Source organism: Capra hircus, chromosome 5 (genome assembly GCF_001704415.2).
Source record: "Capra hircus breed San Clemente chromosome 5, ASM170441v1, whole genome shotgun sequence".
Lineage (NCBI taxonomy): Eukaryota > Metazoa > Chordata > Mammalia > Artiodactyla > Bovidae > Capra > Capra hircus.
In genome coordinates, this window is record NC_030812.1 from 110294195 (window position 1) to 110316637 (window position 22443).

At 52.4% G+C, this 22443-nt stretch overlaps 1 protein-coding gene across 1 annotated transcript in view; it reads left to right on the forward strand.

The window, feature by feature from the left end:
* FAM83F (family with sequence similarity 83 member F) overlaps nt 1-19874 on the forward strand; it is a 36814-nt gene extending 16940 nt beyond the window's left edge. The window contains exons 2-5 of the mRNA XM_018048797.1: nt 7698-7865; nt 8365-8486; nt 9315-10006; nt 18085-19874. Coding sequence (XP_017904286.1) covers nt 7698-7865; nt 8365-8486; nt 9315-10006; nt 18085-18134 — 1032 coding nt within the window. The 3' untranslated portion in view covers nt 18135-19874. The remainder of the gene's footprint in view (nt 1-7697; nt 7866-8364; nt 8487-9314; nt 10007-18084) is intronic.

Consider the following 22443-nt stretch of genomic DNA (forward strand, 5'->3'; position numbering starts at 1 on the left):
CGCATCTCTCCCTCTGGTTTGCCATGCTCTCCCCACACCTCCTCCTTCGGGTCCCAGCGAGGGTGAGCTGGCTCCCTGCGCTTTCAATTACTAAACAAGAACACGAGTGAATCCTGACGCGCTTTCCTGAGCTAGTCAAGCCCTCCCCAGCCACATATTGAGAGTCCGCCTTGAGCTGAACACCACAGAGAGTCTGGAAATGAGCAAACGGTGGACTCTGACCTCAGGCCGCACATGGGAGATAAGATATCCTGAGCCTACTAGACGCTGGGAGCGGTGTTCTGCTGGAATGAAGCCTGAAGCGGCCTGTTAAACCCAAACCCCACCACCATCCAGCCCCACCCTGTCATCCTTGCTGTTGCTCGGTCACTGAGTCGTGCCCAGCTCTTTGCGGCCCGTGGACTGCAGCACGCCAGGCTCCCCGCTGTCCCTGCCCCACACCTACCCTGAACTGTGCCAGGCCAACGGCTGTATGTTCGTTTGTTTGTGCTCTCAGGAGCAGACCTGATTGTGAACCTCAGTTCATGGTCCGCTGCTGTCATCAATCCAGGGAAGGCCCCTCTGAATTTGCTCTCTACTTCCCTCCCATCACTTTCTCCTGCCATAGGCAGCCCCTCTCCTCTATTCAGTGTATACCCTTGAAAAACATGAAGAGTTATCTTATGTAGTGTACTTCGATTTACATTAACGGTACATGCTCTAACATTTTATTTTTTTTTTTATTTTTATTTTTTTGCTCTAACATTTTAAATCCAACTATCCATTTTAAGGGCTTCCCAGGTGGCTTAGTGGTAGAGAACCTGTCTGCCAATGTGGGAGATGTAGGAGATGCCTCTGGGTTGGGAAGATCCCCTGCAATAGGAAATGGCAACCCATCCCGATGTTCTTGCCTGGGAAATCCCATGGGCAGAGGAGCCTGGCGGGCTGTAGTCCATGGAGTGCCAAAGAGTCACGCACACGCGCATCCGTTTTAGAAGAACTCTCCAAGTTCTGCACGTGTGGCTCGTCCGTTGCTTCTGCCTGCCGTAGAGGCCTCTGTCCTGAGCATCCCGCGCATTCACCCGTTCTTCTAGAGATGCGCATCGAAGTTGTTGCCAACTCTCTGCTATCCCAAAGAAAGCTACAGTGAATGTCTTTGTTCCTGCCCCCTGATAGACCTGGACAAAGAGCCAAGAGGCTCCCCTGGGTGCGAGGCCAAGAGTGCACTCCTGGCTTCTAGGTGTGTTGTTGTTTGTCTAGTCATGTCTGACTCTTTGTGACCCCATGGACTGCAGCTTGCCAGGCCCTGTCCCTCACCATCTCCCGGAGTTGGCCCAAGTTCATGTTCATTGCATCGGTGATGCCATCCAACCATCTCATCCTCTGGTGGCCTCTTCTCCTTTTGCCCTCAATCTTTCCCAGCATCAAGGACTTTTCCAATGAGTTGGCTGTTCGCATCAGATGACCAAAATACTGAAGCTTCAGCTTCAGCATCAGCATCAGTCCTTCCAGTGAATATTCAGCATTGATCTCCCTTAAGATTGACTGGTTTGATCTCCTTGCTGTCCAGAGGACTCTTAGAAGTCTTCTCTAGCACCATAGTTCGAAGGCATCAATTTTTTGGTGTTCTGCCTTCTTTACAGTCTAGCTCTCACAACCATATGTGACCACCGGGAAGACCATAGCCTTCACTATATGGACCTTTGTTGGCAGAGTAATGTCTCTGCTTTTCAACACACTGTCTAGGTTTGTCATCACTTTCCTGCCAAGAAGCAATAATCTTTTAATTTCATGGCTACCATCACCATCTGCAGTGATTTTGGAGCCCAAGAAGAGGAAATCTGTCACTACTTCCACCTTTTCCCTTTCTATTTGCCATGTAGTAATGGGGCTTAAAGCTCAACATTCAGAAAACTAAGATCATGGCATCTGGTCCCATCACTTCATGGGAAGTAGATGGGGAAACAGTGGAAACAGTGTCAGACTTTATTTTTTGGGGCTCCAAAAATCACTGCAGATGGTGATTGCAGCCATGAAATTAAAAGACACTCCTTGGAAGGAAAGTTATGACCAACGTAGAGAACATATTCAAAAGCAGAGACATTACTTTGCCAACAAAGGTCCATCTAGTCAAGGCTATGGTTTTTCCGGTGGTCATGTATGGATGTGAGAGCTGGACTGTGAAGAAAGCTGAGCGCCGAAGAATTGATGCGTTTGAACTGTGGTGTTGGAGAAGACTCTTGAGAGGCCCTTGGACTGCAAGGAGATCCAACCAGTCCATACTAAAGGAGATCAGTCCTGGGTGTTCTTTGGAAGGAATGATGCTAAAGCTGAATCTCCAATACTTTGGCCACCTCATGTGAAGAGTTGACTTATTGGAAAAGACTCTGATGCTGGGAGGGATTGGGGGCAGAAGGAGAATGGGATGACAGAGGATGAGATGGCTGGATGGCATCACCGACTCAATGGACATGAGTTTGGGTGAACTCCGGGAGTTGGTGATGGACAGGGAGGCCTGGCGTGCTGCGATTCATGGGGTCGCAAAGAGTCAGACACAACTGAGCGACTGAACTGAACGGGGCTGGATGCCATGATTTTTTGTTTTTTTCTAATGTTTAGTCTTCTAGGTATGCACAATCTTAAATCCATGAAGCTCTCTGCCCATTGCCCTAAGGAACAGCTGTACCAGTGTTCGATCCCACCCACAGTGAATGAGGGTGCTCTTTTCTTACACCAGCATTTAGAACTGTCCAGCATTCTGGTTTTTAGTTCATATTATAAAGTCATATCTCTCTTATCTCTTTGCTTTTTTTATTTTATTCATCACCGACTCGATGGATATGAGTTTGAGCAAGCTCCAGGAGTTGGTGATGGACAGGGAAGCCTGGCATGCTGCAGTCCATGGGGTTGCAAAGAGTCTGAGTGACTGAGCAACTGAACTGATAAAATTTTTAAAAGTTCCATTTACTCTTATTACTATCTCTTGGCTTTAATTTGAATCTTTCTGATTACTCATGATGTCTGCTTCTCCTTATATACTTATTAGCCATTCAGGTATTTTCTCCTTAAGGAACTGCCTATTCATAGCCTTAATTAATTTTCTGTCTTTTTCTTGCTGATGTGCAAGGATCTCTTGTATGTTATTAACTTCTTTTGGTTGTAGACATTGCAGGTATCTTCTGTCACCTTCAGTTCCCTTTGTCTACTGACATCTTTCTTTGAACAGAGAATCCCTAATTTGCTAAAGGCATTTTAAAAATTTTTATTTGTGTTATTGATTCATGCTTTTGGAATCCTAAGAAATCCTTTCTTACCTATGTCATGAAGATGTTTCCCCACATTTCCTGAATTCCTTTATTAGCTCTATCTTCCACTTTTAGGTGGTACAGCCTACCTGAAATCCACCTTTGTATTTTGTATGAGGTAGGGATCCATTTTGTTTTCCTCTGTTCAGTATGACGATTGTCCCAATAGCATTTACTAAAAAGCATCCTTTCTCCACTGAGCTGTGATTCTCTCTCTACCAGACTTAAAGTTTACACGTGTGTGTAGGCCCATGTATATTTCTGGCCTCTCCATTCTGTTCCACGGTCTGTTTAGCAGTCCCTTCCTACCTCAGGACCACAGTTCTTATTACTTGGATGCTGCCGTATGTCTTACTATCTGGTAGGACTAGTGTGCCCTTTTAGCTTTTCATATTCAAAACTGACTTAGCTATTGTGGATCTTCATTCTTCCTCACATCTTTGAAATATCTGAGCACCTCAAAAAAAAAAAAATTTTACTGCCTGTTCATTAGAATTGTATTAGATCTTGTTAATATGAGGACTGGATTTTTAAAACATTGAATCATATTATCCATGAACATGATTTATCTTTTTATTTACCCAAATAACTTTAACTGTCCTTTAATAGAGTTTTCTAAGTTTCTCCATAGAGGTATTCATTCCTAAATATTACCTGCTTAAATTATAATTTTGAATAAATCTTATTTTCCTTTTTTTTTTTTAAGAAAAATTGATCATTGCTATATTAGGAGAATGCTATTTTTTTTGTTTTCCTTATATCTGGAAATTTTGCCAAATTCTCCTATTACTTCTAAAAGTTTTTCTCTGCATCCTACTGGATTTTTAATAAAAATATCATCTCTAAATACTCATAGTTTTGTCTCTTTTAATGCTTCCAGCTCATTTCTTTTTCTTGGCCTGTGGCATTGTTCAGGACTTACAGTACAACAGCAGTTCAATAGCTGAACTGTTCAACACCGTTGAATAGCACTGTTGAACAGCAGTAGTGATAGTAGTGATATTCTCAACTTGCTTAGGATTCAAAGGGAATGCAACTTTAAGTATGTTTCATGAGGGTTTTTTAGTAGCTAGCCTTTATCATGATAAGGAAGTTTATTTTTATTCCTAGTTTTCTTGAGAATTTTAATCATAAATAGTGTTATCAAATACTTTTTTTAAAACTTACAGTAATATATGATTTTCTCTCTTTTACGCTATCAATGTTATAAATTAATATATTTCTGATATTGAATAATCCTTACCTTTTTAGAATAAACCTTACTTGATTATGCTTTTTAAAAAATTAAACTATAGTTGGTATGTTTAGTTCACTTTTATGACTTTTACATATCATTTTCATTTTCAAATTCATCGGTGTGTAAATAGTTCTATTCTTTTTTACCCTTTTTTTTTTTTTTTTACCATTTTTACCCTTTCTTGAATAGTAAGAATTTCTTTAAAAGTGAATATGTCTATGAAAGTGTTAGTCACTCAGTCGTGTCTGACTCTTTGCAACCCCATGGACTGTAGCCCGCCAGGCTCCTCTGTCCATAGGGATTCTCCAGGCAAGAATACTGGAGTGGGTTGCCCTTTCCTTCTCCAGCGGATCTTCCCAACCCAGTGATTAAACCCAGGTCTTGCGCACTGCAGGCAGACTCTGCCATCAGAACCACCAGGGAAGCCCTGATATGGCTATAACTATTTCTCTCTTTTCTTTCAGATTTTATTTGTGTCTCCTCTGTTTTTGCCAGTCGTGCCTGTCCTCAGTGCCTTTGCTTGTGCTGTGTCCTTTGCCTGGCATGTTCGCCTCCTAGGCCCTTGGTGGCCCAGGTGGCACCTGTGTGCAGATTAGGAAAGGGCCTCTCTTTCTCAGGCAGGCCCAGCTCCCACCCACCCCCTCAGCCCTGCGTGCAGTGCACAGCCTGCAGGCCCACGTGTGGCAGCCCTTCCCGCTTCCCAGCTTGGTTATTCTCCGCTCATTTCTCATGGTGCCCAAGGCTGCCCATTCTTCAGTTTTCAGCTTCCTTGGGGAAACCTTTCTTGTCTCCCCTGACTGAAAGTAATCTCTCAACTGCCCCTCCCTAAATCCCTCCTTCTCTCCCTCCCCCTCCTCCTTTAAACTCTCACCGTGTGTCATTTGTGCATCTTGTAAGGCGTTTATCTCGTTTTCCCTTATGTCATATTATTCTGTGTGGATGTCTTATAATTCCAACTGGATTAACCCCTTGAGGTTGGAGACGACGGTTTATTTGTCTTTAGGTCCTCCCTCTGCCAGCGGGGCTCAGCAAATGTTACTTATATGAATGCTTGAGTATTAAATGCAGAGCACTTGTGGACACAGTGGGGAAGGAGAGGGTGGGACGAATTGAGAGAGTATTCACATATATACACTACCATGTGTAAAATAGACAGCTAACAGGAGCTGCTGTCTAGCGCAGGAAGCCCAGGTCAGTGCTCTGATGACCTAGAGGGATGGGATGGGAGGCTGGTGGGAGGAAGGCTCAAGAGATACATGTAGCTGAGTCACGTTGTTGTACAGCAAAAACTAACACAACACTGCAAAGCAATTGTGTGTGTGTGTGTGTGAGTTGCTCAGTCATGTCTGACTCTGCAACTCCATGGACTGTAGACTGCCAGGCTCCTCTGTCCATAGAATTCTCCAGGCAAGAATAGTAGAGTGGGTTGCCATGCCCTGCTCCTGGGGATCTCCTTGACCCAGGGATTGAACCCCGGTCTCCTATGTTAGCAGGCAGATTCTTTACTGTCTGAGCCATCAAGGAAACCCAAAGCAATTATACTGTTAAAAAACAGTAAACGTAGGTGCTAAGAAGAGCCCTCTCTAGCATTGCATAAATGGTGTCGGGGGTGGTCTTTAGAGGGAAAGATGATGGCAGAGCACACGTGAAGGTCATGGGGACGGAGGAAACACTTACTGAGTTTCACATGTGCCAGGCACTTTGCTAAATGCTTTCACAGTTTACTTCTCTAAGCCTTCTCAACAGCCCTTTGAGACAGGTGCTACTATTAGCTCCATTTTGCTGCCAAGGAAGCTGGGCACCGATGAGTCAGCAGTGGCGTTGGTGTACCAGGCCTGGTCTGCCCGACTTCAGAGTTCGGGCATTCAGTTACAACCATGAGCAGCCTCCTTCGATCACACGGTGGCTACCATTTATTGAGGCATTGTGTTTGATGCTTACAGATGTCATTTCTAATCCTGATGCCAAGTGTACCAGGTACCGAGTATCTACACTTGGCAGATGAAGAAACAGAGGCTCATCAAGGTTAAAGGACTTACCTAAGGTTACAGAAATGGGAAGTGGTTATAATCAGATTTCTCTGACCCCAAAGCATGCCCTTCGTCTGCATCACGTACACAGCACTTGGGGCCAGCAAGAAAACCCTGCCTCTGGGGTGGAAGAAGGGTTTTTTGTTTGTTTGTTTGACCACATGGCATGCAAGATCTTAGTTCCCTGACCAGGGATCAAACCAGTGCCCCCTGCAGTGGAAGCACAGAGTCTTATCCACTGGGCTGCCAGGGAAGTCCTGGAACAAAGTTTGTTTGTGTAGGAAGGTGAGGCGGCTGAGGTAAGAAAGGCAAAGCTGCCTCCAGCTGCAGAAGGCCTTCCTTCTCAGGATGACTAATCAAGACTGACTTCTGGAAGTCACGGCTCAGAAGGTAAAGAATCGGCCTGCAGTGCAGAAGACCTGGGTTTGATCCCTGTGTCAGGAAGATCCCTGGCAAAGGAAGTGGCACCCCACTCCAGTATTCTTGCCTGGAGAATCCCACGGACAGAGGAGCCTGGTGGGCTCCAGTCCATGGGATCACAAGAGTCAGACACGATTTAGTGACTACACAGCCAGCACAGGCAGGGCCCTTGTTTTGTGGATGGAGCAGGATGGCTGGATCCCTGGGGGCTAAGGGAGCCTGAGCCAACTGGAGCTCTGCCCGAATCTGTGCTCAGGGAAGCGCAGGGCTTTGCACAGCTGCAGGGACATCAAAGCACTCAGGTCTGCAGAGAAAGTCGTATCTGAGCAGATCTGCAGCTTGAGGAGATGGTCCGTCCTACGCATCTCCGTGACTGCAGCCTATTGAGCCTGCTTGTTTCCCAAGGACGTCAGGACCAGCTCTCCTCAGCCTCCTAGATCTCCCCCGATATGGCTTCTGAAGGGCTGCTGGGAAACCCCCAGGGTAGGCAGTGGGGATTTGTCAAGGACGCGTGGCCAGCACCCTCCACACCATCTTCATTTCCCGGAGCAGAGCGCCCCCCTCCTGCTCAGTTATGTTCAGAGGTTGTGGGGGGAGCTTGGTGCAGATGGCATTTCTGACTCTTGGGCACCACTTAGCCCAGCCCCACTGGTCCTCTGCAGGCCACGGCGTGACTCTCTAGAGGTGCAGTCGCCTCATGCCTTACCAGCGCCCGTTCCTGCCCAGGTCGTTGCTGTGGTCATGGACCTCTTCACCGATGGCGAGATCTTCCAAGACATTGTGGACGCCGCCTCCAAGCGCCGGGTCCCCGTATATGTCATCCTGGATGAGGCGGGTGTGAGCTCCTTCCTGGAGATGTGTCAGGGCTTGGAGCTCCCTGACTTCCGTGTGCGCGTAAGTTGTGCCCCTGGGGCAGGGTGGGGCTTGGGAAGGAAGTGGGATGGAGACCCCCTCTGCCCCTTCCTTGGCCTGCTCCCCAGTTCAGGGGTCCAGGTGAGCAGCACTGCCAGCCCCGTTCCCTCTGTCTGAAACCTTGCCTCATGAACTGATAACCCTAAACTGCATGCCCAGCTTAACACTTAATCCCAAGGTTGCTGAAGCTGAGTGGGGAGGCTCTGGCCCAGTCCTGGGTGCTCAGCCCGCAAAGTCACTGTCAGGACTGTGTTTCTCTGCTGAGGAGCTTTGAGAGCAGACCAGGGCTGCCCTGGGCCCGTCCATGCCCAAAGCAAGACTTGCTGACCTCCTCGGGCCGTAGGAAGCAGAGTCAAATGCAGATAGGGGCCAGCAGGCAGGACCCTGCGGACAAGAGGGCTGGTCCTCTGCCCAAGAAGATACTCGGCACAGAGCTTCTAGGCTCCCAGCCTGAGTGACAGCACCCTTCTCTTCCCGACAGAACATCCGTGTCCGCTCTGTGACAGGTGTGGGCTTCTACATGCCCATGGGGAAGATCAAGGGGACCCTGTCATCAAAGTTCCTCATGGTAGATGGGGACAAAGTAGCCACTGGATCCTTCAGGTGAGTTGGGCCCTGGTTGAGGGGGGTGGTCTTTGTTCTTGGTCAGAAATGTTCATGTTCAGAAGGATGCTGAACTGGAGCCTCCACGGTCCTAAGTGTCGTAAGTCTAAGACCCACTATCTATTCTGATGGCAAAGAATAACCCCCCGACCAACCCCTTCCCTCAAACTCCCTGGCTGATGGACTATTCAAGAAAGACGGTCAACTTCTGTTGACCATTCAGTACTGCCTGCCTTCCACGGTCCGCAACAACAGGTTGCATTTTGAGGCTGGAAGAAGACCCCGGCAGATGGAGCAATTAATAAATGGCATCAGCCCTCTTACATGGTTAAAGTATGGTGCTTTGCGGATGCCGTGTGTTCTAAAAATTCAGAGAAGAACTAATAAGAAATGAAATGCTAGTAACAGTAGTGGCAGCTGCAGATTCTACTTTTAAATGTATGTTTGTGCCAGGAACTGAGAAACCTTCTATACGCTGTTGGACTTTAGCCGCACAACAGCTCTGACCACATGCCTCACGAGCCCCGTTTTACAAGGCAGGCAGGCAGAAAGCAGGTTTGGATCCAGGCCTGACGTTTCTCGCCTTCGCCCTGCACCCACTGCCTGCGTTACTGCACGTGAGGCCAAGACCTGGACCCGAGGGAGTATTTGGGTCTGTGGAGGGAAAACAGCTGGCACAAAGGCAGCAAGGCGTCTGCTGGATCGCCTGGTGGATCGGGTCGGGCCGTGCGGCGGGGGTGCTGAGGTGGGCTAGCCAGGTGGCAGCTGGCGGGGCGGGGCTGCAGCCCCAGGCATCATGTGTCCTGCTTTTCCATCCCCGTGTTCTAGCTTCACCTGGAGTTCCTCCCACGTGGACAGGAACCTCCTCCTCCTCCTGACGGGGCAGCACGTGGAGCCCTTTGACGTGGAGTTCCGGGAGCTGTATGCCATCTCTGAGGAGGTAAACTTGTACCAGCAGCTGGGCCTGGCAGGAGGCGCTGGCAGGCCCGGCCTCCACTACTCCTCCACCGTGGCACGCAAGCTGATCAACCCCAAGTACGCCCTGGTGGCGGGCAGCCGGCCCCCACCTGGGGAGATGATGCGCTGGGCTGCCCGGCAGCAGCAGGAGGCCAGCGGCCGTGCCGAGGGGCAGGAGGAGGGCGGCAAGGGCGAGTCGGCCCGGCGCCTGGAGAGCTTCCTGCACGACCTGGCCACCCTGGAGCAGGTGCTGCCCCCCGTGGAGCCGCTGCCCCTGGGAGAGCTGAGTCGGAGGGACGCCCGGGGGGTCTCCCACCTACACACGGACCTGAAGTCCAGACGCCGAGAAGCCCTTGCCCGACACGGCAAGGGAGAAGCTGCCAACGGGGAGGCCACCCTGGCCAAGGAGGGCAGGCGCTTTAGCAGCAGGATCTTCAGCCTACGGTCCAAGAGGCCCGCGGCACCCAACGGCACAGCCAGCGCCCTTTCCCCCAAGGCCTTGGCCGAAGCGGAGTTTATGACAGGGAAGAGGCCCAATGAGGGCTCCAGTGCCGACATCTCAGGTGAGTCGTGTCTCGCCGTCCCCCAACCCCACCACCATCCCCAAGGCTCCCCATGCCTCCGACCCTGCTCTAGTAGCCGCCTCCGGGCAGGAGAGCATAGAGCTCTGGCCCCCACTATTCTCATGTCCCCGTCCCGGTCTGGCCTCTGCCTGCATATGGCCTGGGCCAGCACTGCACATCAGAGCTCCAGGTTCCCCTTCTCCAAAGGCAGGGAAGAGTGAGCCTGCCCGGCCCAGCTGCTCCGAGGACATGAAGTGCTCAGGACAGTGCTGGGCACAGGAGTCTTCGGGGAGCTCTTGTTACTAGTATACCACAGGCCAGGGAAGCATCTCCACCGTAAATTGCCTCTGAACCTAGAGCTCCTCCTCAGCTTCTTGTTCCTGTCCGGATCAGGTGTTGTCCTGGACAGACACACCCCACCAATGCCCTGACCCACTTTTCCTCACTTCTTTTGTAAAAGCTGGACGTGGCTCCTCCCTTTGTTCATTTGAGAAGTGGCGTTTGCCATGCTGCTTATTTCTGGGGGAGATTGTCCCTGCTGGTGGTATCTTTCTGGTGGAGGGGGAGCTCTGGAATGGTCTCCGGAGTGGCCTTTCCTGGCTGGTGGTGACAGCAGGGCCGCTGCCAGCTCCTTTTCTCATGTCAGCATCTTTGGGATTGAAGGGGTTTCCGTGTTGGGATTTCTCCCTCCCTCCAGGCTGTGGGGCTTTGCAGCGGTGAACCTGGGCTCCCTGGCTGGTCAGGCGGGTGATGGCAAGGCCTTGGGTTCCAGGATTCCTGGGTCCCCTCGAGGCCCCGGCTTTGACCTGACCCTGGCTGGAGTGCAGGTCTTCCCCTCCATTGACACCCCAGCTCTGGTGCAGAGCCTTACGCACTCAGTCTGTGCCTCTTAGAGTTGGGACAGGCCTGGAGAGTCTGAGAATTTGGGCACAACAGCAGTGCCAGGGCTAGAGTTACACTCAGCCAGGAAGCATTTATTGAGCACCTCCATGGGCCGCGGCCTCTCTGACTTGGCTCTCAGAACAGCCACAGAGGTGACAGATGGAAGCTCGGAGAGGTGAATGACGTGGCACAGGAAGTGGTAGTGGGGCCAGGACACAAAGCCAGGCCAGGGCCCATGTCCCACCAGGGAAGGGGAGCTGGGCCTGTCCCATCCCCCCGGGGCTCCCTGGCTCCCCCGACACCAGATGCTGCTGCTGCTGCTCTGCACCTCTTGTTTGGAAGAAGGGTTGCCATGGTGAACACCTGGCAGGGAAGGGAAGGGGAGGGGCAGGCCCAACCACAAAAGGGACCGTTTGCCACGTCCTGACTGGAGGTGAAATAGAAGCTTTCTCTTCCTTCAGCCCCTCACCCCGAAGTGCTGTCTCCATAGAAACAAAAGGCCATCATCTTCTCCCTTCCTGTTTCCTTTAGTGAATCTCAGCATCAGGTGCCCCTGCTTGGATGACTTGGACAGTCACTGATGCTGCTGCCCTTTTGAGTGTTTTCACGGGGTACCAGGAGCCAGCCAAGCAGCCGGGGACCAGGCCCTGTACCAGCTCCGCCCCCGAGTGCCTAAAACCCAGAGAGAGAACCAGAGACAGAGAAGGGCAAGAGTGCAGTGGCCCATACCAGGGATGTCTAGCAAGATCACAGTAGTCCCGCTTCGCCCCTTAGGAGACACGCAGAGCGGCCTCATCCAGCAGTGTCTGCACGCCTGGCAGGCAGCCAGCCCTGAGGACCTGGAATTCAAGCCCCTCGTGAGGCCTTTCCTCTGGAAGGCAGGGCAGGAAGAACAGACTCCTCTCCCCAAAGGCCCTTTGGGTGGCCTCCAGCCTCACAAATGTTTGACTGGCTTAGTGCCTCCTGTCAGGCAGCAAAAGCTTATTAGCAGGACTTCACGTGCTAGAGGGTCAGGTTACCGACAGACGGGGGTCCCTGATGTTGGAACTAGCAATCCTAGCATGTATGGAACTGCCATCAGGGAGGAAATCACATTAGCTGCTCCCTGGGTCCCTCCAAGGTAAGGACCCCGCTCCTCCAGTGAGCACTGAGAGCATCACCAGAACAGCTATCGGACGGGTCTCGGCTCCCAGTGCCTGGCTCCCCAAAGCCGGCGCACATCCTCTCACCTCCCAGGGCTGCTACCTGGCTGAGAAGAGGAGACAGGGGTTGAGCCTGTGGGGTCGGGGAGGGGGCTGGTCCAGAGGCCCCTTTTTGAGCTCTGGTTCTGACTCCGTCCTTTCTGTCTTTGTTGCCCTCTTGTCAAGGGAGAAAGCTCAGGCCGATGACAGAGTGGGTGAAAGAGAGAAAAACAGGAAGGCTGAGAGCTGACAGCCTGTAAAACTGCTTGATAAGAAGTATACAGTTGTCAAACAGCGTGCAGGGTTTTGCACACCCAAGTGCGGGCCCCCCGGGAGAGCCTTCTGAAATCCATTCCTTCAGGTCTGGCGGGCCCGCTGCGGGCGGCCAGGTGGTTTGAAGGTCCGCAGCCCCCTCTAGTGGTGGAAGCCGAGCGCCCTTTCCTTGGCCCTGCGCTTGGCACCTGTCAGCATCTTCCCTGAGCCGGCCACCTGCGCCCGTCCAGGAGCTCCGGATTCTGGGGCAGAGACCCCACCTCAGGGGACCGCAGTCACTGAAAAGCCTGGTGAAGAGAGAGAGGAGTCGGTCCCGCCGGGCTGGGCTCAGAAATCTGCATTTTAAGCAGTGTTGTCTGAGGGTTGTCCCACGCAGAGGCCCTCGGAGCAGCAGATCCAGTGACAAGGCTCTGCCCTCAGGGGCTGCTGGGTCGGGGGAGGAGGTTCCAGGTGGTGTCCTGAAGCCCCCCACCCTTAGTCCCCCGGGAGAAGTCCCTGGGACACGGCCAGCACTTTTGTGCAGCAGGGTAAGAGGAGGAAGGGAGGCACAGGCTTGGGCTGGGCACCTGGAGTGTGCTGGGTGGACACGACGCTGAGCGCCCTCGCGTGGCCGCCCTGCCTGATGGCGTCGTTTTACAGGCGAGACCCCAGAGGTGCAGAGAGGCGAGGCCCTGTGTCCACGGCCACGAAGGAGAAAAGGGCCGCAGGCCTCCTGCCTCCCAGGGCCTCACACAAAGCGTCATGTGGTCTCTGGAAGGTTAGGGTAGGCATCTTCCCTCCGTCTTTAAAGGCAGTTTGAAAGGGCCAGAGGCCTGGACACATGGCTGACTCTCCCCCAAGTGCCCAGAGGTGCAGAGGAAGAGGAGAGTGCCTCTGGGTCACCCTCTTCCAAGGGCCCCTGAACCCAGGCTTTTAAATTTATTATTATTTTTGGTTGTTGCACTGCACGGCATGTGGGAATCCCAGCTTCCCTGACTAGGGATCGAATCTACAACCCCTGCCCTGGAAGCACAGAGTTTTAATTAACCTGTGGGCCACCAGGGAAGTCCAGAGCCCGGCTTTGGTTCCCAGAGTTCCCTGCAGTGACTGCAGCCACAGGTGCAGTCAGCCCTTTCCAGGGCTCTCCCAGGTCCCCTGATTCACGCGTGGATGGGCCACCCTGGCTGGCAGTGTGGGCTGGCTCCTAGGGCTGTGCTCACTGGGCTCCCAGATTTCAGATTTGCCTGGGTCATTTTCTGGGTGGCGGTCTGGTCCCCTGTGTGGGATGGAAGACTGGGTAAATGCCAGTCTTCAGAGTGCCAGGGTTCAGGGATCCTTAAGGGGCCAGGCCTCCAGTTCCAGGGTGAGCCTCCTCAACAGCTGTCTTGTCAAGATGGAGTTTCAACACTAAGTGTCAGACCTGAGCTCAGGAGGGCTTCCCCTGTGGCTCAGAGGTAAAGAATCCGCCTGCCAAGTCAGGAGACGCAAGTTCGATCCCTGAGTCAGAAAGATCCCCTGGAGAAGGAAATGGCAACCTACTCCAGTATTCTTGCCTGAAAAATCCCATGAATAGAGGAGCCTGGTGGGCTACAGTCTGTGGGGTCACAAAGAGTTGGATACAACTTAGTGACTAAACCACAGCAAACCTGAGGTCAGGCCTCAGCTGATGTTCTCAGACTGCACTCTGATTCCATAAACCTGAGCACCGTTACCAGCCAGGGCCTCAGTCACATGTCACAGATGAGGGGAGCTGATTGAGGATCCTTCAAGGAGCTAATCCCACTGGGCTCTAGCAAAGAAGCAGGTGTCCTCGGTCCCGCTGGCAGATGTCAGAATCTCCTGCCCTGCTGGTTTCTCTTGGGCCCGGCCAGGGCTTCCGTCACCATCTCATGGCTGAAGGCACATACGTCACCCAGCCACCATCCATTGAGGCCACTATAGATGCTCTTGCTGTTAGTATTGGCATGAACCCTTACGTAGCTTTGGACCATGAACTCCTTATTGCCAAATTCAGACTGAAATTGAAGAAAGTAGAGATGACTACTAGACCATTCAGGTATGACCTAAATCAAATCCCTTATGACTATACAGTAGAAGTGAGAAATAGATTTAAAGGACTAGATCTGATAGACAGAATGCCTGATGAACTATGGATGGAGGTTCATGACATTGTACAGGAGACAGGAATCAAGACCATCCCCAAACAAAAGAAATGCAAAAAAGCAAAATGGCTGTCTGAGGAGGCCTTACAAATAGTTGGGAAAAGAAGGGAAGTGAAAAGCAAAGCAGAAAAGGAAAGATATACCCATTTGAATGCAGAATTCCAAAGAACAGCAAGAAGAGATAAGAAAGCCTTCCTCAGTGATCAATGCAAAGAAATAGAGGAAAACAATAGAATGGGAAGATTAGAGATCTCTTCAAGAAAATTAGAGATACCAAGGGAACATTTCATGCAAAGATGGGCTCAATAAAGGACAGAAATGGTAGGGACCTAACAGAAGCAAAAGAGATTGAGAAGAGGTGGCAAGAATACACAGAAGAACTGTACAAAAAAGATCTTCATGGCCCAGATAATCACAATGGTGTGATCACTCACCTAGAGCCAGACATCCTGGAATGTGAAGTCAAGTGGGCCTTAGAAAGCATCATTACGAACAAAGCTAGTGGAAGTGATGGAATTCCAGTTGAGCTATTTCAAATCCTGAAAGACGATGCTATGATAGTGCTGCACTCAATATGCCAGCAAATTTGGAAAACTCAGCAATAGCCTCAGGACTGGGAAAGGTCAGTTTTCATTCTAATCCCAAAGAAAGGCAATGCCAAAGAATGCTCAAACTACCGCACAATTGCTCTCATCTCACACGCTAGTAGGAGAAGGCAATGGCAACCCACTCCAGTACTCTTGCCTGGAAAATCCCATGGATGGAGGAGCCTGGTAGGCTGCAGTCCATGGGGTCACTAAGAGTCGGCCCGACTGAGTAGCTTCACTTTCACTTTTCACTTTCATGCATTAGAGAAGGAAATGGCAACCCACCCCAGTGTTCTTGCCTGGAGAATCCCAGGGACGGGGGAGCCTGGTGGGCTGCCGTCTATGGGGTTGCACAGAGTCGGACACGACTGAAGCCACTTAGCAGCAGCAGCAGCAGCCCATACTAGTAAAGTAATGCTTAAAATTCTCCAAGCCAGGCTTCAGCAATACGTGAACCGTGAACTCCCTGATGTTCAAGCTGGTTTTAGAAAAGGCAGAGGAACCAGAGATCAAATTGCCAACATCCGCTGGATCATGGAAAAAGCAAGAGAGTTCCAGAAAAACATGTATTTCTGCTTTATTGACTATGCCAAAGCCTTTGACTGTGTGGATCACAATAAACTGGAAAATTCTGAAAGAGATGGACATACCAGAACATCTGACCTGCCTCTTGAGAAACTTTGTATGCAGGTCAGGAAGCAACAGTTAGAACTGGACATGGAACAACAGACTGGCTCCAAATAGGAAAAGGAGTACGTCAAGGCTGTATATTGTCACCTTGTTTATTTAACTTCTGTGCAGAGTACATCATGAGAAACGCTGGGCTGGAAGAAGCACAAGCTGGAATCAAGATTGCCGGGAGAAATATCAATAACCTCAGATATGCAGATGACACCACCCTTATGGCAGAAAGTGAAGAAGAACTAAAGAGCCTCTTGATGAAAGTGAAAGAGGAGAGTGAAAAGGTTGACTTAAAGCTCAACATTCAGAAAACTAAGATCATGGCATCTGGTCCCATCACTTCATGGCAAATAGATGAGGAAACAGTGGGTGACTTTATTTTTCTGGGCTCCAAAATCACTGCAGATGGTGATTGCAGCCGTGAAATTAAAAGACGCTTACTTCTTGGAAGGAAAGTTATGACCAACCTAGAGAGCATATTCAAAAGCAGAGACATTGCTTTGTCAACAAAGGTCCGTCTAATCAAGGCTATGGTTTTTCCAGTGGTCATGTATGGATGTGAGAGTTGGACTATAAAGAAAGCTGAGCACAGAAGAACTGATGCTTTTGAGTTGTGGTGTTGGAGAAGACTCTTGAGAGTCTCTTGGACTGCAAGGAGATCCAACCAGTCCATCCTAAAGGAAATCAGTCCTGAATAATAATTGAAAGGACTGATGTTGAGGCTGAAATTCCAATACTTTGGCTACCTGATGTGGAAAGCTGACTCATTTGAAAGGACCTGATGCTGGGAAAGATTGAGGGCAGGAGGAGAAGGGTACGACAGAGGATGAGATGGTTGGATGGCATCACCAACTCGATGGACATGGGTTTGGATGGACTCCGGGAGGTGGTGATGGACAGGGAGGCTGCTACGGTTCATGGGGTCGCAAAGAGTTGGACACGACTGAGCTCTGAACTGAACTGAACTGAATGTGTGTAGCTTGCCTCTACCCGATTGTTCTTTGTTTTCAGCCAGTGTATATCTGTGCACTGTCTGCTCTGTGCCAGACACTGTGCTAAGTTCCTGGTGCAGCAGTGGACAAAGTGATGGGACTGTGCGACACGGAGGGCCCTAGAGGCAGCCTCAGCAACCCAGGAGGAGGGAGACTGGAGGACCACCCAGCTTCGGGCCCCTTGGAGCCACAGGCTGGTGGACTGTCGTCCGGCTCCCCTCCCACCTCCTCAGTACTCCACCTGCTCTCAGATGGCCTCCAGGGAGGCTCAGCTGGACCCTCAGAGAGTCCCAAGGCTGGGTCCCGCCCAGCTAGGCAGGGGAAGGGCTCTACTCAGACCTGTTCAGCGTCATTCTTGCTAATGGCCCACGAGAGGAGGCCAACGCCACCTCCATGAAATTCACAGCTGATACAGGAAGGTGGTGTGAGCCCCAGGAGACGACTCTGGCCCTGGCAGTGTGGAGAGGAACCAGAGGAAAAAGAACAGAGGCAGTCAGCACCCCAGGAGGGCTCCTCGCAGCAGAATGCTGGTCTGAGGGCAGGAACCCAGCTGGCCTCCTCCTGGGATGTAAAGGCAGTGGAAGCGCATGGAAGGGGCCTGGCAAGAGGAGAGCTGTGCCTCGCTCCCTCTTCTTTCCTCCTGATGAAAGGTGTTCCCGTGCCCCCTAAGCCTGGGGTCTGTGCCACCATGCAGGCCAGGCGCTGGCATAGGCACTGCCAGCTCTGGGGGCTGCTGGCCCCACTGCCCCCACTATCAGGTTGGGCAGAGGACACCCTGTCCCAGCAGTGCCACCCCAGGGATTCACGAAAGTGACTGTGGTTGCGCTTGTGAGACTGCGATGCTGCGTAGAGTATTCGCTCCTGGTGAACCCCCTTGCTGAGGCTTCCAGAGTGGCTCCGCAGTGAAGAACCCACCTGCCAACGCAGGAGACGCAGGTTCAATCCCTAGGTCAGGAAGATCCCCTGGAGTAGGAAATGGCAACCCACTCCAGTATTCTTGCCTGGAGAATTCCATGGACAGAGGAGCCTGGCGGGCTACAGTCCATGGGGTCACAAAGAGTCGGACATGACTGAGCACGCATGCACAAACCACCCTGCTGAGGCCAGGAGACGGCAGATCCCTTGATGTCCCAACCAGAGGTGGTCTGCATAAGGACATCAGGACAGGACTTTCATTTTGCTTTCCTAAGGATCCAATGAGCTGGTTTTGGTAGGTTGGGAGGGAGACAGTGACCGCAGCACCCAAATCTGAGGTGTGGGCGGTGCACAGGAGAGGCGCTGGAGGCCAGCCCAGTGAGTACTTCGCCTACAGCCCCTCACCTGTGTCCCTTGTCTCTGCAGGTAAAGGCAGTCCCAGTCCTGCCAAGAACAGCAATTGCGTGATCTCCTGAGCCGCGAGCCAGCTGTCGGAGGACCTGTGGACGCCCTGTCCTGTCCTGTGGAGACACAGCTCAAACCCTGCGCCAGTTTGCACGTTGGAGCCTTCTGTTCTTCCACCCCAGCAGCCTCCATCCTGGCCTTGGGACCCTGCATCCTGGATGTGAGGATCCACAGCATCTCAAGTCAGCTGCATGCCTCCACAAGGCTGTCGTGGCCAGGCAGGCTCACCCCTTGTTTACATGAAGTGGAAACTTCACTACCATCTGCTATCCCTTATGCCCAGCCCGCTGCCTCCCCTGGGCCAGCCTTGCCCTGCAGGCCCCAGGTGGGGTGAGCCTACATCTTTATACCTGAATGTGATAGGCTCTCCGGGGCAGCTCCAGTTCCCCAGCCTCTCCTTCCCTGGGCTTCCTGGTGCTGCTGGCTCCTCAAGAGGTCTGGCGGAATAGAAGGGACGAGGACAGGGCTCTGAGCCAGGAACCCGGTCTCACTCAAGCTTCTGATCTCAAGGTGGGAGACTCAGCGAGGATGGCTGGGGGCTAGGGGCTGAGGCCTTCCTGGCCTGTCCCTGCAGGCTCCTACTCTAGACTCTGCGTGGATTGAGGGCAGAATTTGACCCTGCCATTTTGAGAGCCCTGGTGCTGGGGTCTCCTTTTCCTCCCCAGCACCATCCTGAATGGTCCAGTTCTCCTTGGCTGCTGGAAGCCGGTGTGGTGGTTCCCCAAGGGCCTTTACCTGAGGCCCTCCTCCCCTTCTGTGCCTTGATCTGCAGCCCCAAAGCAGGGAGACCCTGGCTGATGCTCTGGTGGTGTGGGAGACTGGGCCCATCTTCAGGAGTGTTTGCCTTCCCTCCACCCCAGAACCCAGGGCTGGCCCTTGGTCCCCCTCACCAGCCAAGATGTACGTGCCTTCTGTAGTTACACATTGGCCAAAACCAGCCTTGGCCTCCTGCCAAAGCCAGACTGTACTGAGGCACCTCAGCCTCCCTGGCTTCGAAGAGCCCTGGCCTAAATGCCACAATGCCAGGCCAGGAAGACCAACTGAAAATCGCATACCGCCTTCTCTTCATATGTGTGACTGAGCAGATCTGCAGAGAGCCAGAGTGGAGTGGGGAGTGGACAGCAGAGAAACTGCCGGACCACAGGGGCTGAGCTGGCCCCACCTCGGGCTGGGTTGCTGGGGGGCCTGGAGAGCCCAGGGCTACAGCAACTGCGAAAGCACCACGCTCAGCCTCTCTCAGCTTCCTACTTCTGAGCCAAACTCTTGTCCTCACCTCTTTCCTTCTGCAAAACCCTGGGCACCGACAGCACCTTGGGGAGGGTCCAGGTGCTCGGGTGGCGTAGACACCGGCAGGGGGAGCAGGGGAGCCCCGAGCATCCTCTGAGAGGAGCCTGGCCTCCCAGGGGGGCGGGAGGAGGGGCAGGGGAAGGAAGGGAGGACCTGGTTCCCGCGGTGGGTAGGGGGCCAAGGGACCTGATCCCCCCACTCCCTGAGTTTGTGTGAGGATTAAACACTTCCTGGGAACTGTTTCCTTATGCACCAAGCCCTGACGACATGGCCCTGCTTGTTCTAGAGAGGAAAGGAGCAGGGAGGGGGCTACACCTCAGCTCAAGGTGTCTGTGGGGAGACAGCGCCCTTGGTGGGCAGAGTGGACACCTCTGGAGGCCAGAGGAAGGGACTGGCTCCTAAGCGATTGCGCCAAGGGCTGCCGTACCTCCCCTACGAGAAGAAGTAAAAGTGAAAGTCACTCAGTCGTGTCCGACTCTTTGCGACCCCGTGGGCCATCCAGCGCAGGGAATTCTCCAGGCCAGAATACTGGAGTGCGTAGCCTTTTCCTTCTCTAGGGGATCTTCCCAACCCAGGGATTGAACCCAGGCCTCTCTCACTGCAGGCGGATTCTTTACTAGCTGAGCTAAGCCCACCAAATCTTTTTCCTGTCTCCCACCCAAAGCAGGCCCAGTTCCCTCCCCTCCCCTGACATGCACAAGGCTCCAGACTGGAAGTCCCAAGTCTCTGCAGCCTTGAGCCAGGCCGTCCGTCCTGCCCCAGCTTCTCGCTGAGCCAGCCCAGGGTGGTTCTCACTCTCTTCAGAGAAGCCAAGCGGGGTGGGAGACCACGTGTTGAGGAGGACGCAGCGTAGTGTCCTGGGAAGAACGCTGGCCTGTGACGGAACACCTCTCCCCGTCCTTACAGAGGTTCGGGTGAGCCGGGCTCATGGCTGAGGACCCTGGAGTCCTAAAAGCAGCTTGTCTGCCTGAGCTTCAGCCCTTCCATTCTGCCTCTCAGCTTCTCGGTTCCAGTATTTGTGCTCGCTTGGTGAAATATCCCCTCTGTCATCAAATCTCAAGGGGACATCTGGCCTTCCCAGTTGGACGGCAAGTTCAAGGATGGATCATGCCCTTGGTCCCTCTACAGCAGCTTCCAGAAGGCTGGTGATGTCAGAAGGACTCTGGGAGGAATGGGGAAGAAACAGTGCTCTGGGTGTGGGGCCTGGCTTCGTGGCCCCCACCTCACCCCGATCGCCAGGCTGCCCACTGTCAGAGTGCAGTGTCTGTAAACTGAGTGCCGCCAACCAGCACAGCCTCCTGAGAGGCCAACCTCGTGGGAGGAGCAGAGGCCCTTGAGGTCTGAGGCCTCGCCCCATTGGAGCGAGAAGGTGGGACCCCTGCACGGGGGTTGGGGGTGGGGGGCTTGCCCTTGACATTTGGCAAAACTTCCCAGTGTCCCTTGTCAGCCATCCTCAGGGTCTGTTTAGCCCTGATCCTTCAGGGGCGCTTTTGAGATGGCCTCAGCCAACAGCACTACTCTGTGCCTGTATGGACCCTAATAGAAAGGCTAGACCAAGAGGGCAGCCTTGAGATAGGGAGGAAATGGGACCAGAAGTGGGGTGGGGGCTGTTTTTTCTTTTTGCTGTGACTTTTTTTTCTCTTTTTAACTTATGAACACCTCCTATATGCCAGTCACTGTGCCAGGTGCTTCAGTTACCCCAGGGTCTCGTTGTTTCTTTTTTATATTTATTTACTTATTTGGCTGTGCCAGGTCTTGGTTGCGGCATGCAGGATTTTACCCCCACCCCCCCCAAGGATCTTCAGTTGCAGTATAGGATCTAGTTCCCTGACCAGGGATCAAACCCCGGCCCCTGTATTGGGATGGCAGAATCTTGGCCATTGAACCACCAGGGAAGTCCCACACTTGCAGGTTTTTTTTTTTTTTCAAGATTCAAGTCAACTTTATTTATGTATGTATTTTTGCAGGTTTTGAACTAAGAAAAAATTCAGGGAAAGGCCCTTTCCAAAGTGAACAGGAAGTTTTCCCGTTGTGAGCCTGGAGCCTCTTGTTCTGGAGACTGAGCCTCACAAAGTTGTGTGATGAGCCACTCAGCTCTTAACCGCTTGCGTTTTTCAGACCAGGAGGACACTGTTCACAGTCCCACAGCACCGCGGACCCAAGTCTGCTCCTCCGGCTCAGGGTTTCCTGCCTACAACACTTGGGACCCCAGATTCTCTGCTGGGAGAGGGTCTGTCCTACATGTGGTAGAATGCCTAGCAGCGCCCCAGCCTCCCTGCTGACTGCCGGTAGCACCTTCACAGCAGAAGCGTGTGTTAGTTGCTCAGTCACATCCAGCTCTTTGCAACCCCGTGGACTGTAGCCTGCCTGGCTTCTCTGGCCATGGAATTCTCTAGGCAAGAATACTGGAGTGGGTTGCCATGACCTCCTCCAGGGGATCTTCCCAACCCAGGGATCAAACCCAGGTCTCCCACATTGCAGGCGGACTCTACTGTCTGAGTCCCCAGGGAAGCCACAGCACCCTTCAGGTGAGACCACCAAAAGATAGCTCTGGAAGTTGCCAAGTGTCCCTGGGGGTTAAAATCATTCCAGTTGAAAAAGAGCTCTTTGAGCTCAGTTGAAAAGGCCACGTGCTCCTCCTCCCTGGGCTGCTTTCCTGGGCATATCTCCTGCAAAACCATTCCTTTTGTTTGACAGGACACTTTGGCCCAGAGACTGGTTGACTTGCCAAAGATTTTGCTTTCTGTGACTGACATAATAGCATCTTCCATCTTCATTCTAGTTACCTAGCTAAGCTTGTCCCCGCCTTGGACTCCCCGGAACAGGTGTGTTTATGTGCCATATCTGTCTTACTCCACTCAGCCCTGCCACGTTTCCTCCCAGTCTGTTCCCCTTCCTTCAGTCTTGGTTAAAGTCCTACACAGACAGCACCATTGGACATTACCTGTGTGTTGCCCAGCCACGTCCCCACCTCCAAAGGCAGCCAGGGCTGACAGCAGAGAGACATCCGCCCTCCTCCGCGCGGGCCAGTGA